The following is an 18,381-nucleotide window of genomic DNA, read 5'->3' on the forward strand; positions in this document are numbered from 1 at the left end:
AAACCAATTCCCGATGACATTCAGGTTTGAAAAGTAAGACTATATTCTGCAGTTTGTAAAGAAAATTAAGACTTTGGTGAAAGTCGAGATGACTCCTAAAGTAGATTTCAATCAAACCGAGCCTGCAACATTTTCAATTTTGCCGTGGTGGGCTTTCTTTAGGGATTCTGTATTTATCTATTCCATATACAACACAGTATTTAATAATTATTATTCCCATGTCTGTCCTGTTGGAAATGAATGCAGTAATCATTACTTAAAGCAAACTCAGATAAAGTGTTCACTCGGTTATAAGGAACACTTTTGCTAGGTTCCGATTGTTCTTCCCCTTTATCTACCTTATATAAAATTATTTGTTGCAGTTATACATGTTTATACAATAAACTTGGATATAAGAAACTACATATAAATACTCCGATCAATTTAAGTTATTTCAAGCAAACTGTGAAAATTTACCTTATTTCTCACGGTTTTTCACATATTGACACACAAGACTGATTAATAGATGAAAGCACAACAATACCGTTGAAATTATTTATAGTTGTTGTTATTTTGCAATGTATAATTTTTTTGAAATACAGTTGCGTTTTTAAGAAGTTATTGCTTTGTAGGGAACTAGTGAAATAAAACGTTTACATTAATCAGAATCCCTTACGAATGCCCAAAACGATAGAATAAAAAATGTTCCAGCGCCTGTTTATGGATTGTATTAAGAAAACAAAAAAAAATTATTGAAACTTATTCTAAATTGACAAAAGTCATTTAAGAGCAGCAACATTCGTGATGGTACACTGTTTGGTCTTTGAATAAATAATGAAAATCGAAAGAAAGCGGAATATCAGAACTTATCACCATTATGAGGACCTAGCATTTTATAAACATTTTGTCTTGTTTTTATACATTTTTCTTAGTAGAGGGTTGACTTAGTGTACATCCTTCAAGTTATCGACATGATTATTTTTGACATAAAAAAGATAAAACTTTTACTTTTCAAAGTCAAAAGGACAGAAGTATTCAGAATAATATTCAAGAAATCGGTAGAACGTCTTCAGGTATAATCATCAATAAGTACCCTGAAGGATTCAGTAGCGATAATGGAATTACGACATTAATAAGCTGTTCTGTGAAGAACGTATTAATTTTCATATAAATCATATTACCGTATTTATATATTACTACAAATTTTAGTCCCGTTCTTGCTTAAAAATTTTACGGAATGAATGGAATGTCATGAATTTTCGCGCGAACTTAAATACAGTGTTTGCTGACATCATAAGCATATATATTTTATATATATTTCGGTAAAAAAGATGTTAATGAAGTCCGAAAACACATATATTTAGACTTTATGGTAAAGCAATGCATTTTATTTCAGATTAATCGTGTTTAACATAACGCTGCGTGATTTCCTGTAAGCATTTTCACAAATGATTAATACACAAAGGAAACAAGAAAATTCATGATAAAAAAATGCTATAAATGATGATCATAATGCCGATCGTAAATATATATATTACCACAACGATGAAAACGGCGAGCGCAATGATGATAATACATACGGTTTTGCTTGTTTATGATTATAATGAAGCCGACACAGATGAAAATGACAACGATAATGACGATTACCTTTATGATGAGCATGCATTTAACAGAGACAAGATGTTTCCATGAAGGTTATGTAAGCTGTCTAAAATAGGTCTAAACTATATGCATGATACTAAAGATATAAAATATATTTATAAAACATACAGGTGCCTTGAATGACTTAACAGGCCAGTTATTTTTGAGAATCATGTCAATGAAATAAAACAGATGGTCTCTTAATACACATTTATACATTTTTTCGTCCTGTTGAAACAGCGTTTAAAAATGTGATCAACCATTTAAATTTTATGCGCAATTTGCATTGAATTCCAAATCTTTTTCAGCAATATTTCTATTACAACGTTCACAGTATGTACCGTCAAGTTTGCCATCGACATTTGATGGCTTCCCAATTATGTCATGAAGTGAAGAAATATTAGCAAACTTTTGATAAACAAACGTTTTCATTAATAACATTTCCACTTCGGTTATGTTGTACATTTCGCAAGCGGGATATGAATAGCTATGCGGATCGTGGTGGGGTTTATATGATATCTTTGGCGACAAACGTCTCCTCCAATCAGCAGACATTTGCCTTCCACAACACAATCTTATAATATCCCAATACCGTAAATATTCAACAGCATGTTGCATTTTTGTATCTGAAAGTCTAAAAAATGGTTGATAATCGAAGACAATCGTATAACCACGTTTAGACGTAGTTTCTATATCAACGATCGATGGTATCCTTATTCTCATATTTCTAATTCTTACTTTATGAGACTCCAGTTCTGTTTTCTTTTCATCAGAAAGTAGATTGCTAGATGTCATGAATATCCACACATCTGATGGAAGTATCTGAAAAAATGTGTCTTTTATAAAATGCGTTTTTATGACGCAGTATTTGTGTGCAGGTTGTCTACCGTAGTAGCATCCAACATCATTAATTTTGTCTTGGTGTAATAAAGCCATAAGAACACATAGTATTTGAAATTGAAGTGTTGTAGCTGTTCCACCCAATCCAAACTGTATTATAGTAGTTGGAACTCTTTCCTCTGCTCTTTGCAAAGCCTGTAGATAAAGAGATTATGCATGATTCATATAATATAATTCATGTTAAATGAAAGCGATCACTGTTGCATATTACGTTTTTAATATTGAGACTGATAAATTTTAATTGAGAATTTATCTAGTATTCAGTGTCGAGACGAAATGAGCCTTTACTTCCAAGACAAATTCAGAAAACAAATGAAAATGTATATTTAAATGTACAATCGATTCGTACAGTTTATAATTTTACTTCTGGTAGTAACCGCTTGGCAAATATATTTTCTTTCATTGATGACATGAGAGATCGTAAACGTGTAAATTGCCAAAATAAATTCAATGCACAATGCAAAACCTCTAAAGCTCTAAAAATGCATTTAATTCTACATGTACTTCCGTTTTGTAGATAAAAAATACTTAAAAAACTTATTAAAATATCAACAGAATTTGTTCCAGATATAGTCGTTGACACAGAATTCTCTTACTTCAAATGAAAATTATTTTTTTCCAAAATGATGCTACATGTATTTTATGGCCACATCTTATCTATTTTATCTGATTAAATAAATGTGCAAATCTTTGAATACATACATTTACACAAACCTGTAAATATGTGAAAGCACTCTCTGACCCTTTCTAACATAAAAATCTTAAAGTTCACGTATTTTGACAATTATGTTTAGCTGTTGTTTGGAATGGTATTCCGTATTTTAGCTTCGGTACACATAAGCAATGCCGATACACAAAGACTTAGGTGCCAATTAAAAAATACCCGTTCTTTTAAGAATAGCTTTTTGATTATATCACATTTCTGGGTGCGTGTTATCCATATTTCTACAACGACATCTTAACCTTTATTGTTATTAAACAGTTAAATTGACTATTGGAAAACGTAAGAATAGTTTAATAAAAATAAGAATCCCTAAATAATCCCTAGTCGTAGATTATCAGAACTTAAAAGGTGGCAGATTGTTTGCATGCATACGACAGGTTGTCTTTTAAGGTTATAGGCAGTTAGATAGACCACAATTATTCTGTAATAAGCAGACACATCAAAAAGCATATTTCGACGAATGAGACTTGAAACGCAACAAATTGTCTGGCGACACAGGAACACTGCATACACACCAAAGAATATTCAATCGAGCATTCCGTGCAGTGGAGGCTCTGTGATGGTGTGGAATTGCATATTCTATCATGGCAAGCTGAACTTGATGACGATACAGAGGAGGCTAACAGGCCAACAGTACACCGATAGGGTCTTTGAGCCAGCATTTGTGCCTCATTTCGACAACTGTATTCATGGGTGAGGACCCTGGAGCATGTTGTGGACGTTCTTAAGCGTAAAATACAACAAATGGCCCCATCTCCTCAGAATCTGAACCAATTAGAAGCAGCTCTTCATCGAAAGTGGCGTTAGATAACAATGCAGCAAACTCGACGTCAAACGGGTGAAATGAGACGTAGGATTGAAGTAGTCATCCGTGTAGGAGGAGAGCGATATCAAAATGTTATGGCATTTCATTTACAAAGACACGTTTATGAACAGTTATACAAATAAACTGTAACAGAATTCGTGCAGACGGAAGCAGTAGCTCCATACTAAAAAAAACGTTAATTTTACGTTGAAAACACACGTCCAGTTTATGATACCGGTACATTAAAATAGATTTTTTGTTATATTTGAATTTAAGCTGTCATGGCAAGGGTACAAACTATACTATACTATTATTGCTATAAAACCGGGACTGGAGTGCTTAAATTATTTCAAGTTGTATATTACAATAAAATAGTACACAATAACACGTTAAGGAGAAATGGCGTAACAATGATCCAGTTGCAATGACAATAGAAAAGATGGTCATTCCTAACATAATCTACTCCCTAATTAAAAGGCACGTTATCGATGGTTCCACGCCAATATCGCTTGCAAATGGCCTTCAAAACATATCCGCATTATGCATGCCATTCAGGTAACGTTTTTGGTGACATTGAGAGAGCTCCTATCCTTTATAATAAGCAAATAAAGCTGATCTTTTTTGAGGATACTTATTATTAAATTCCGTATGTTGAAACTTGGTATCTGACAAGTTCGTCGTGTTTGTCTTGTAAACAATGTAGAAATTGAACCGAATTCTCCACACGCCTTAGGGTGATTTGCGATTAACGTCACAAAGTATTGTTCATAAAATTAATTAAAGGTCATTGTTTTTTTATGTTGAACACAGTTACAATACTGATTTCCGTATGTATAATATACTTTTATTTTACATTCGAAAAGTATAGTTCATTTGCAGAGAAACAGTTATGCTACACAGGAATATTGTTTCCTAAAGGCCCTGCAAAGTAATATTTTGTCTTCTATTAAAAATATTACTATTTTAATTGCCAATAAGCAACAGAAGCAAAGGTAGCAAAGGCTTTTGTAGTGGCAAATAAGCATCTTTTTTAGAACTACATGTGTAATACGACATCATATAATTTAAAGTTTTTTGTTGTTTTCTTTTCAAATAAGAAAGAAAAACATGTTTGGAGTATGATTGGCCTTCTATGTGAAACATTTGAACTTTGCATATACATCTATTCAAATAACTTATATCTAAAAAAAACAACATGCATGGACATAAAGCATAAGTTATACTCTAGAATATCAATATCACATAAAAGAAAATTTAAAACAGAAATTCTTACCGTACGATGATAACGAGTTGTTAAGGCAAGGAATATAATAATACAAACTTGCGAAAATAATAACAAAGTCAATTTTCCGTAAATGTTAACCATTTTATACCTAAAATGAATTATGTATTATCTTTTCGAGTCTCACAATTTTTAAAATATTATGGTTAAATTAAAGAAACAGGTTTTAGTTTGCCAATTTTTAGTTATTATAGCCGCCTTTTCGAATTTACGTTATTTATGATTGATAACCAGCTTTCAAGATGTCGGTATTGATTCATACAACAGCGTCTAAAAAGTGAAACTTATCACTGCATATGGTAAAACTTAATACATCAATACACATTTAAACATCTGGTTAGTTCTGGTCAATTTCGATGGTATTATGAACAATACCTTATAACAAAAATAAAACAAAATACGTTATTGAACATATAAAGATAATATTTTGGTAACAATACACATTTTACACAGAAACAATTAAAGTGGATTTGCTTGTAAACAGTAGTTTAAAGACTCTGTTTAATCAGTGCAACAATTTATTAAGCATCTGCATATAATGCCAGACAAGACAGATTTAACCAATAGTAAAAGTAACGTTGATTTTCGTTTAGGCTTTTTTTTCCCCATTCTAAATTTTTATTTAATGCTACTTTAAACAAAACATTTTTTTTTCAATATTTATTTTCTTTGAAAACAAAAATGTTTCATACCGATCTGTAAAATTTGTTTATGCACAAATGTATATAGATTTTGGTACCTAGACAATGACTCCTTTAGATGTTATGACAATAAACATTTTAGCAATAATGTTTTAACTTTGCTTTATTAAGAATATGTAATATTAGTGATGATTTGAAAGTGTTTACATACAATAATTGTGCAGACCAAAGCCCAAGCAATACATAAGCTGAATTGTTGTAGTAAGGACTGGTTGATATTGTAAATATATCCTTTTAAACATCAACAAACAGGCAACCATTAAGGAAGAGAGAGGATTGTATTTCAGAGCGTACAAATTCGATTCTTTAAATATACTAGCAAGTTTAAACTGTAAGTATTGATTTTTTATGCTTTATTTATATTGTAGATAAGTATTTATTTAATGATCTGCTTGATTTCCCATTTACAGTTCATGTTAGCTATAATTTAGAATGACTAGGTGACCTAATTTACAAGCTGGCTTGTAGAACAAAGGCCGTTTTGGCGGGAAAAAATTGTTGGTTTGTTATTGTTTGTATATATCTGTGCTTATGTTTCATTATGTTGTCTGCTCTGAAGGTTGTATATTTTTCATAAAGTGATTTAAAGTAGAAACTATTTTGTGCATTTAACTTACGTAGCACCACGGACTTTAATTGACGGGTGAGAGTTGTTTCGTCGAACTACCGGGTCAGCGAACTAATTTTATATTATACAAAGTTTATTTCAGAACTCAATTCATGTACACACATGACAATATGAGCTATAGCATATAAACGTACATAACATAAAGAGGCATAGCATACACATGAAATTAATAATATTAAGACAATTTATCTTAACAAAATGGAGAGAATCACGCATTTTCAAGAACATGATGAACAAATATGTAAAAATGTTAACTATTCTCAAATTTTGTGATTATTTCCTTAACAAATAAACAAAAATTTCTGTATTCATTACAATGAGTCATATATATTAAAACAGGTTGTGGTTTCGGCGAACTTAATTTATATAGTGCAATAATATCTATTGTATAATGGGCACGTCAATTATCGTTGGTCTAAGTCTGTTGTTTCTCACACATTTTTCATGTAATTAAAGACAAGATATTGAAAATATAAACCTTATATTTATTATTTTCTTTAGTATAATAGTTATATTTTACAAATAAAGCTTAATTCAACACAAAAGATCTCAGTAAACAAACAACATCAAATGTTTTACAGATGCAGAATGTGTAGGCAATCCGAATGTAAGGTAATCTTAATTACATCAATTAATTTCTTCTTTTTTTTTCATTTTATTGATTGCGATTGCCTACACTGACAGTATTCACTCCTGTCCTGGTATCTCCGTTCAGACCACACTTCCATGAACGAAAATTGTATTTGATTATTTAAACCCTTTGCTTTTCTTTAATAGATTTTCCTTGCGAAGGATGCTGATCATAGTTATGTGCATTTAAATTAAAACTGTTTATTATTGAAAAGCAACGCAATCAAAATATTGATAACCATTTTCTTATAAAACAGACAAAAAAAAACAAGAACAAAAACAAAAACAACAACAACAACAAAAACTTCATTTAAAATGACATTTGTAAAAGTTATGGCAATTGTTGGTTAGTAGATCTTGGTGATCGAATGGACAGTAAGTGCACCTTCATTGATACACGTTTAACTGGTGTCCATTCGGGTACGTGCAATTATTCAATTATTACATGGGATTATCGATTAATTTAATGATGTGCATGTGTCAGTTATTAATACAACACAGTGCAATCTTTCTTTATCTATTCAAAGTTACAAACAGATTCAATCTAGAAAATATGTTAATACTGAGTAAATATGGCCGAAAATAAATTAGATAATAAAAAACTGCTTAGAATTACTGTGGATGAGTAGGACATGTATATGAATTAACTTCATGTGACTGCATTTTTTATCATTCTTGACTCTTTTTTTATATCATAATATTGATGTTTTGACTTAGTTGAAATCATTATGTTATCTGGAAAGTAAAATAATCAGAATGATGAATTGCTTATAATTTCAACTTAACTACTTTACGTGGTCTTTTCTAATTTAATTGTTTTGATGGAGGGATGTTGTAAAAATTAATTTGCATTTTCGATACAAGCATCCCTTAATAATATAATGATTGCTTGGTGTGTGCAGGTAGAATGTAGGCATTAAATACCTCTAAAGCAAGCAGATATTTATACTATAGTGACAATGGAAAACCTTTAAAGCTTTTTATTTTACTTCGGTTATCATTTATTGCATGTTATTTTTTTCACTGATTTTATTTCCTCTGCAAATTTTGGATTTTGTGATGAACATGGATTTTGACATATATAAGTTTCGATACATCCGAACTGGCTCACAATTTCATGCTCTTTTGCTTTTTTGTTGATCTTCTTGTCTGTGTTTGAATGGAAATCTGACAAATTTAGACAAACATGTTTGAGTCATATTTCATCGAAAAATTAACTGGTAATGTAGAAGTATGTCCGTTTGAATCTCCAGTTATCAATACAATTTCGTATTTACTGCATTTAAAAGAAATATCATTTTGGAAATCATAGAACTCGTCATCATTAAAGAAGCGTGATTGTTCTGGCGGTACATACATGGAACCTATGATGATATTTTGCACTATGCCGTCTATATAAGTGTTAACTTTTAACCAATAAATGTACTCATTTTTAGAGTCTAGAATCTCTATATATTTAACAAAAAATCATGTACGAAAAAACCGATTCCGCCAGATTTTCGATTACAACTTTCAGTCCTTGATTTGGAAAAGAAAGTATAATTTGGTACAGATATAATGTCATTTTTATCTATTTTAGTCTCAGTTACACACAAAATTGAATACTGTTCTATCATGTTTATGAATTCAGGATACTAAAGCCTAGTTTTTAAGCCGCACATATTAAGCAATCCAATTTTTAAGTTTCCATGAAATGCACTGGGGGTTTGATTAATAAACATACTATTTTGGTCACTCACGATATTTTTAGCATCGATCCTTTCTTGGATGTTTATGTTTGATTTATGTATTAAAGAAAGATCACAATTTCTAAGATGTTCACATACCAATGTTTTAGAGGAGCATGGGATATCCTTACACTGTTCACAGAAGTATACCACTGACCCCGGGTAACACTAGTCTGTAAAATTGTCCTTACGATTACCAGGAAAAGGCGCCAATACAAGTGTAGGACCTTGAAGTGGGGCATGTACTTCTAGCAAAAAACCTTTGGATGTGTGTGTCGTACCTATCGGAGATGACTTCGCAGATAATTTGTATGAATTTGGGCTTGTTGTTCGTATTATGTCATCGCTTTTGATCGAATCTGTGTCATCCCCTGTGTCTTCCTCGATAAGGGTCTCGTCACGTGCGAGTGTAGATGATTTCTCAGCTGCTCTCGTGTAAGTCTCGTTGACACGTGATTCCACGTTAGAGTTACGGAGCCTCGTAGAATTGAGTGCTATCCAGGGAATAAATTGCGTACTGTTTCTCCGTTTACTTCCAAGGCAGCAGAATACTTAAGCTTGACATTTCGGGGGTCATATTTTGACCTCGCATCCTTGTAATCGTGCCATAATTCTTGACGTGCTTCACGAATTTCTTTCGGGTAATCCCGGGATAGACCAAATTTGGTGTTCTTTAGTAGTTTGGCATTCTCCATGACGCTGTCTGCATAAGATTGTTCAGAGAAAGATACCAGTATTTGACGAATATAAGGTTTATCCGGGTATTGTTGTCGTTTGGGCTTTCCTATCCGAAATGCACGTGATATTCACATAGAACTTGGGTCTAACTGCAGGTGATCATTAATAAAGTTAAAAACAGATGTCACACAGTCGGTATTTCCTTCGGGGGTAACATGAAATAAGATGTTATTTTTTAAAAGACGGGCCTCCATATCAATGCTTTTATATTCAAGGAGGCGTAACCTTGAATTGTTGACTTCGTTTGTAGCAACTGTATGATACAATTTTTTTGTTATGCAATCAAGTTTATAATTCACTGGCCCAAATTGAACCATAAGATCAAACAAACAGTTCATTTTCTCACTTATATCTAGGGAAACAAAGTTCTCCTTCGTTGGCAATGATGTATTTACTTCATATGGTTGGGGTGATTCTGCCGACGTGGCGCTTGAGTTTCGTCGTGCAGGTTTTCTATCTTGTCTGGTAGCATTATTATGGAATGAAAATGATGTTTTTACCTTTATTCGCCATTGTATCCGTATTCAAGACACTATTTAATCTGTTTTACAAGATTTTACACCGTTATAAGTCCGTTTTTTTGGTTTATTCTAAAAAAATTCACTGAGCGATTTTTAACTGACCGCCATTGACCATTACCCATAAACCTCTCATATATAATCAACGTTGAATTTATTATACCAGTGTGTATGGCGTTCCATAAGGGACATTATATTTTTAGAAGCTTTGTTTATAGGAATCCGACAAAGGTCCGGCTATTCCAAAGGGACATACTTATACCCTTATATTTGTGTACCATAGATATTTACTGTGTTTTATATTTTGTAGCTTCTACTCGGAGGATTCACCCTAAATTTTGTATCACGCATGTGTTCAACATAGCGACAATAGTGGATATTGTGACGTATCGACGCAGTCTTGGATCTACACTCTGTAGACAGAACAGAATCGATCTTTTTGCTTTGAATGGGTCACATCTGGATATTGTGACGTAAAAAACCCCACATCATTCACAGTCTTGGATCTATACTCTGTAGACAGTACAGAATCGATCTTTCTGCTTTGGATGAGTCACATCTCAAGCATCAGTGAATATTTATTTGAGTTACGCCACCTGGAAAAAATGTTTTTCGACAGGACATTAGAAATGTGACACGGAACTTTATCTATTTATTTTTTTTGTTCATCAATATTATTTACATTCATTATAAATAATCATTTATTTTTGTAAAATGTTAAATAGTTTGCACTGAGTTGTACATTGTTTTGTATGGTAGTTGTGATCAGCCTGTGTTCCATCGTTGTCCATATTGTGACAGGGTTCTTTAATGTTAGTGTGGTTTCCGCTCACAATCTTGAAAGCTATTTATCACAAAGTCTTCATATTTCTAAAATTGATTGGTCATAACTATTTGATGACCTCTTTTGATTTAGGTCACTTGTTCAAACATAGGTCATTTGGCCTTAAATGTCACATTCTCTTGAAAACTATTTATCACAAAGTCTTCATTATTTCTCTTTTGTTCATAATTAAATACTTCCATGTACCAATTAAGGGCAAGTTTCTTTAACAAAATTACAAATAATGTGAGTCAAGGGCTAGAAAGGGGAGCATATGTGTCGTTCGACATGTCTTGTTAGTTTTACTCTATAATAACCTACGCCAAACAATTATATTAATACCCTTAAATGGCTTAAGAGATAAGTTAATCACTAGAAAAGTGATTAAATATGGCCGATAACATCATTAAAAGTGCAGACTACAGTGGGAGAATGCAGATGAATGAGTGTAGTATATAAGAATATTTAATTTTCTTATTTTTGTTATGTTTTTTTTTCTACTTTGAGTACTTTTATAGCTGTTATATAATTATATCATTCTAAATGCATCGTTGTATGATACTATATTTGTTAAAGGTTTTATGTTTATATATCAATACTATGAATACAATGTTTATATATTTGATTAAAAAACAAATAAAAAAGGTTTGGTATTGTTCAAACTGCAAAGTTCTGTCGAATAAAGGAATGACTTTGATCCTTTTTTCGTGTATGTTAATGATAGGGTTTAAAAGTGGTAAAATAAAATAAGTAATATTGAAGCAAAGATTGAAATGATAAGTGGAAGATAAAACGTTAACAGAAATATTGCATTTTGCACGTTTAATACGTGTTCTGAAGATTACCAATATTTATTTTCAGGATGAAAGTAGATCAAACCTTTGTGTGAACCTTTCAATGACATTCATGTTCTCTATGAATTGTATATAATCTTTTATCTGTTTGTCACTGATGTAAACAAAACACGTGATCACGGCATCACTGCCAACTACAGCCTAAACCTCCGAGTTATCGCAGTACAGGTCATAGCCGGAATAAATGTATATAGTGATTTAATTTCAGAATTAAATTGACTTTCATTCCAAAAGAAATAATACATTTTTATCACACCATTGTCATTATTGTGTTTTTTCTTGAATTATTAAGCTTAAATTTTCATGCATTCACGTAACAATATATCTATATCACGTAACAATAAATCAATAACCTATCATTCAACATTTCCCGACAAGCTTATCTATTATTGTTTTGATTATCCATGTAAAAAATTAATATCTTAATTCATTTATGAATATTTATACGCTATTTCTATACATATAGATAATGATACGCTATGTTTAATTTCTCTAAAAGAATTGAAATTGATTTACATCTTTGTCAATGCAGTTTTTTACACGTTTTAATTTCTGAATAGAACTTGTTTAAGCTACGTTTCACTCATTTAAAGAAAAATGTATGTATTTTTTTCCTTATTTGACAACAGATATTTAAATTGATTGGATTTCATTGGAATGCGATTAAAGTAAAGTTCATTAGTATGTATGCGTTTGTAACATAATGTATGATTTGTGATATTAGAATATGTTATGAATAATCTATTTCGTCATGTCTTTTTGTATATACTTTATAATAAATTGTTTGAAAACGTGTGTCACCAAAACATTGCTTGTTTTTGTTTTTTTGTTTTTTAATTTTCTTCATTTAAATTGCAAAATATATACAATCTAAATCGAGATAGGTGTAAAATCGTTCCATGGTGTCTAATATATACTAAAGTTACTCTTTAGTTAATATAATAATTGATTCATAATATATCAAAACAATGGTCCGAAGTGTCTAACAAACGATACCAAATGTCCAACACGTGGTCCGAAATGTCCAAAAACAATGGTCCAAAGTGTCAAACGCATGATCCGAATTGCCCAACACATGGTCCGAAATGTCCAAAAATCTGTTCCGAAATTTCCCTAAATAATTATAGTCAAAAGTATCCCAAAATCTGGTCCAAAGTGTCTGGTCCGAAATGTCCATGGCCCGAAATGTCGTATTACCGTTTAATTATTGCACTTACTTTAATATGAGCTACTGCAAATAGTAAAATTGCTGCCCTGTACACGTTTGTATTGCATATATGTATATGACTTGAGGGTGTGTGCATGTGTGAGTTTGATTTTATGGTTTTTAATGACAAATAAAGATCATTTATCTAATGTTCCTTTCTGTGATACTGAAATGAATCTGAAAGATATAAATGATTAAACACAGTTTGAGAAGAGTGAAATATTGAAAATCAGTTAAACCTATATGCTTACAAATTATGCAAAGTAGTAAACACAACATGTATATCGATTTGTATTGCATGACAGTAATGTCATGTAATTTTATCTCATATTGTACAGTTAGTATAACACTGATTGTTCTGTTTGTGTAACACATCAAAGCTTATACTTTGTTTGAAAAGTAAAAATTATATAGAGAGTGTATGTTCATAATTTATTGTTTGTATGTATGTCTTATATATTGCGTCGTCATAACAACTATTTTCTTCTGGGCGGGCCGACTAATATTTACTCAACCGGATTGGATGGCACGCATGCGCACATTGAATACACTTCCATTGGTTTATGCCACGAAGTATCTGTGTTAGTTTTTTTTTTCAACCTTAGTAAATTGTTTCGTTTGTTTTCGTGCCATTACAGGTAATTTTGGTTGTTATTTATTACTCGTAATATATTCATTCAATAATTGAAATGACATGCGTGTTGCATTTTGTATTTTGCACATTGACTACACTTTCATTGGTTTGCGCCACGAAGTAGCTGTGTTGTTTTTTCTTTTATCCTTATTAAAATGTTTTATTTGTTTCCGCGCCATTATAGGCTGAATCAGCCCCTCCTTTATTAGGAAAGAAGAACCCTACGACATTTGGTACTATGCATACTGTAATGTACAAGCTTACTCCTCACCACAGCTTACCCTACATTACTCTTGCTTAATATTGCTGTCATAGAACGTTACCTACCTAACCACTGTATCCGCCTTACTCTTTTGATTACTCACCTTACCTTGATGATAACCTACCTAACCATTTTGATTACCCACTACCCTCTTTTGATTATCCACCTGAAACTCTTGATAACCCACCTAGGGTAAGTGTTAGGATATCGAGCAATGAGGAGTGAGGTCATTTTTTCTATAGTGTATATTTCATCGCTTATTTAGTCATGTGTTTTGAAGAAATGTTAGGGATAACCCTAACCCTAGGATGTAGAGCAATTTACGAACTGTTTTTGGTTGTGCACTTGTTACTAAAATCGAAAGTCATATGATACCTGTTACGTTATAGTCATGTGACTTTTCTCTATAGTGTATTACAACAGTGCTTGTAAATAATGAAAACAGTTGCATTTCTTTATGGCTAATTACAAAAATTGGAATAGAAATAAAGAAAATAAGAACACGAGGATTTATAAAAATAACTTTCAAATAATTTGTCTCAAAATATCACGTAACACAAGTGCCATACAGAACTAAGACCAAACATTGGACCATTTCAGCGGACCATATACGTCAAGTGGTCCATACATGTTACCCATGAAATCGTTGTTAAAATGTAAAAATATATTTATTATCATGAAAAAGATCTGCTTTACTCTTCTTGAGAAAGTTCATATAACAAACTAAAGAGATTTATAAAATCAAACTAAATTATCATTCAGAAAATGTGATAATGCATGTCCATGAACATGGAATTATACAGTTTGCCTGATTTTATCCTAATTAAATTGTGAGGCCAAACAATCACATACACGAAGAGTAAATATTTGTTAATTTTACAAAATCTTGAGAATTAAAGAACATTTTTTCAGATAGGTAGCCAAATAAGACATAATACAAACTGTGTCTTTTGCCAGTTAAACACCATGTTGTTTCAATTTAAATTATTTATTAAAAGGTAGTCTATTAATATTTTAAACTTTATATGCGCTTTAGGATCATTGAATAAGATAGTCCCGCATATTCTCTTTTATCTATTATAAATGAAAAAATCATGTTTAATGTACTTAACTCTTTAAGCCGTACCAATTTTTGTTGGGGTGACATAAGCTGAAATCAAATTTAATAAAGCCGCAAAGTATGGGAAAAGAAAGGGAATATTTACCATAGAAACCGCATTCAAGTGCTTTGATAAACCTCTTTACATCTTTTTTGCTGATCGGAAGCATCATATTTAGGGTCTTTCAATATGGAAAACACATAATTAATGCGTAAATATAGAAATATTTAAGTTAATTACTGAAAATTACCATTGCACATGTAATTTGTCGAATTAAATTATGCATACGGTTACATGATTACAAGTTATCATTTTCGGTCTACATATTTTGTGTGTATCATTTCGTCCTTTAATTTAACCGAAGTATATATTAAAAAGTCTACTCCAATAATTAAATTTAAATCATATTGCTTTAATATTATACATTCTAGTTGATGACGAAGTGATATATTGCCAGTATTTGGCCCATTATAAAATATATTGAGTGTTAATTCATAAAAAGTAAGTAAAAACTCGAGAACGTAAGTTTCTAATTGGTTAAGTAAATTTCATTTCACCGAAAAAATGGTTAACAAATACACCTAAATTGATTTACTTACACGGACTTTTTGGTTGTATAACAATATATTTTACCCATACATTGACATGTGTTCTTTTTTAATAAAAACGATTTTTTTGTGTTGGAATTAGTATTGTAATCACTTATGATTTAAATTGAATAGATTAGGGTCATGTAGAGATGTATGCATTTTTCACTTTCTGATATATCATTACTAGATTCTAAAAATTATCTCTGTACTGCTCTGTAATTTTCGACATCAAATGGTTACTTGTTTCTCAACTTTTTAAGCAATGGAACAAATGATGAAACTTTGTTTACCAAATCAAATATATTTTCGATAATGAAACTATTAACGTTTTGATATTATATCTGGTTTTTGTCATAATTGTTGGTCTACGACTATCTAGTTTTTTTAATCTTTTACATTACAGTTATGTTCAGCATTGAAATTTCAAACAGTAGCCGAATTCATCTCATAAATATTCGTAACACTGAGTAAAGCAAATTGAAAAGTAAGTATAAAAGGCATTGTTGAATGGTCTTAGTTTTGACATACATTTCAAATGTAACATAATCAACCACATAAAATAATCATGAATCCCAATAGTTTAAATGTTTACTTTCAGCAAATTGATTGTTAGTTAGTAAGTCTTTAAATTGCAACCTCACCGATATCATAGCGTTTTTATCATCGTTTGCTTTATACTAAAATCAAAATATCTTATGCATTGACCTTGTATTTTTACATTAACATTTTCATTCTCTTTTCTACACACTAGAAATTATAGCAAACTTCACTCGTGTTGTACCGGGGCATTATTTCCGGGACACAGATACTAAAAACTAAAGAGAGAGTTCATACAATGATTGGAAGCACACAGGCCATTCCCCACCTTTCAAATGTCATACCAAACAATTAGCTTAGCTGGCAAGGTAATGACAACGTTTTATTACTTCAAATATTATAAGAATCTTACACTGGCTGCAGGTACAGAGCTGCATATCTAGCTCGAAGGTAACTGTTTACTTGTCTTTCATTCTCATCCTTTTCCATTATGTTGTAATAATGTGTTTGTTGTTTATTTGTATGAACATTTGGGAATAATAAGTTAAAACCAACTCTGCCGAGTTTCCGCTAAACTGTCACCTGAAAGCTAGATATTGCCGCCTGTACTAAGAGCCGGTGACTGTCTACTTGTCTTTCATTCTCATCCTTTTCCATTATGTTATAATAATGTGTTTGCCGCCTGTACCAAGAGTCGCTTTTTTTCTTGCATATTACCAGTCAATTATTTTCGGAACAAAAATTATGAAAAACTGATATTCTTATTACGCACTTTTTTCTTAAAGTAGCGTATCCCCTTACAATTTCATTCATAATGGTTAAATGACGTCATTCTATGAACGCAATTCATTCATAAAAGGCGCGCGGCAATGAAGTCATTTAAAGCACGCGACTTGTCTTACCTGCGGGTTTAAGACAGAGTTTTCTAGCACCTGTGTAAACGGTAGATAATCCTCTCTGATATGCATTAATGATAAAAAAACAAGCCAGCTTGTACTTCAATTACCAGGAGAATACTATACCAGTTTTCTTTCACTATTATCAAACATTAGATGGACAAATATGTTTTGCCAAACCATAAAAATATGCTTGTCTTGTTTATTTGCAAATTGTATATTTTCTTATGCGGACTAAAAAATTAAGATTATATGAATCTTACACCAGCTACCGGTACAGACTGGAATATGTAGCTCGAGGGTGACTGTTTACGGTGGTAACGAGGCTCTGCCAAATTTCGCTAAACAGTTACCCCAGAGGTAGATATTCCCGTCTGTACCGACAGCCGGTTTTTGATTCTTTTTCTTGCATATTACATATGAATTATTTTCAGAACAGAAATTTCGAAAACTGATATTCTCATTACGCACTTTTTTCTTATAGTAGCATATGAGCGTACAACTTCATTCATAACGATTAAGTGACGTCATTCTTAGAACGCAATTCATTCATAAAAGGCGAACAGCAATGACGTCATTAAAAACACGCGACTTGTCTAACATAATGTCGACGTAGCCAGTCGGCATATATTTCTAATGAGTTCATGTGACTCAATGTAGAAAGAACACTGAAATATATATATATATATATCCAAGATATATTTATTACACAACTGAATACATCAATGGTCATGTGGCAACTGCCAAACAATAATTACAAAAACAGTTAAACAGAATAGTAATTAAACTTATACAAGTAACAAATAATTCATTATTATATCGTCTTAAATATTTAATAATAACAAGATAATTAAGAAAGTTAAACTAAAAACTAACTAACTAACCTGATATATATATATATATATATATATATATATATATATATATATATATCCAAGATATATTTATTACACAACTGAATACATCAATGGTCATGTGGCAACTGCATCGATGCATACATTTGTCACCTGACCATCGGTGATTCAGTTACGGGTGACAGATTAGTATGATTGTATTGTTAGTAAATAGTTAACATGAAATGTAAGGTGGATAACGGGATTTGAGATCATGGAGTAAGATGGATTGTAATTAATGAAATGGACTGTATATAAAAACGACACTTCATATAATTTTAATTGTTTTATTGATAATGTTCAATAATTGTG

The 18,381-nt window shown here is 31.5% G+C and overlaps 1 protein-coding gene across 1 annotated transcript; it reads right to left on the reverse strand.

The window, feature by feature from the left end:
- Positions 1-1,890: 1,890 nt before the first annotated feature.
- Positions 1,891-5,449, reverse strand: LOC132745514 (uncharacterized). The gene is made up of 2 exons (XM_060734465.1): positions 5,323-5,449; positions 1,891-2,655 (listed from the first exon to the last, which is right to left on the reverse strand). Exons 1-2 carry the CDS (start codon positions 5,413-5,415, stop codon positions 1,891-1,893), a joined length of 858 nt encoding a protein of 285 aa, XP_060590448.1. The 5' UTR covers positions 5,416-5,449.
- Between the last annotated feature and the right edge of the window lie 12,932 nt (positions 5,450-18,381).

Source organism: Ruditapes philippinarum, unplaced genomic scaffold (genome assembly GCF_026571515.1).
Source record: "Ruditapes philippinarum isolate M1 unplaced genomic scaffold, ASM2657151v2 ctg246_1_1_1_1, whole genome shotgun sequence".
In the NCBI taxonomy this organism is placed as follows: domain Eukaryota; kingdom Metazoa; phylum Mollusca; class Bivalvia; order Venerida; family Veneridae; genus Ruditapes; species Ruditapes philippinarum.

Coding starts and splice junctions, on each gene's coding strand:
- LOC132745514 (XM_060734465.1), bottom strand. CDS start 5,415: ATGGTTAACATTTACGGAAAATTGACTTTGTTATTATTTTCGCAAGTT. Junction 2,656..5,322: donor CAACTCGTTATCATCGTACG/GTAAGAATTTCT, acceptor CTTTATCTACAG/GCTTTGCAAAGAGCAGAGGA.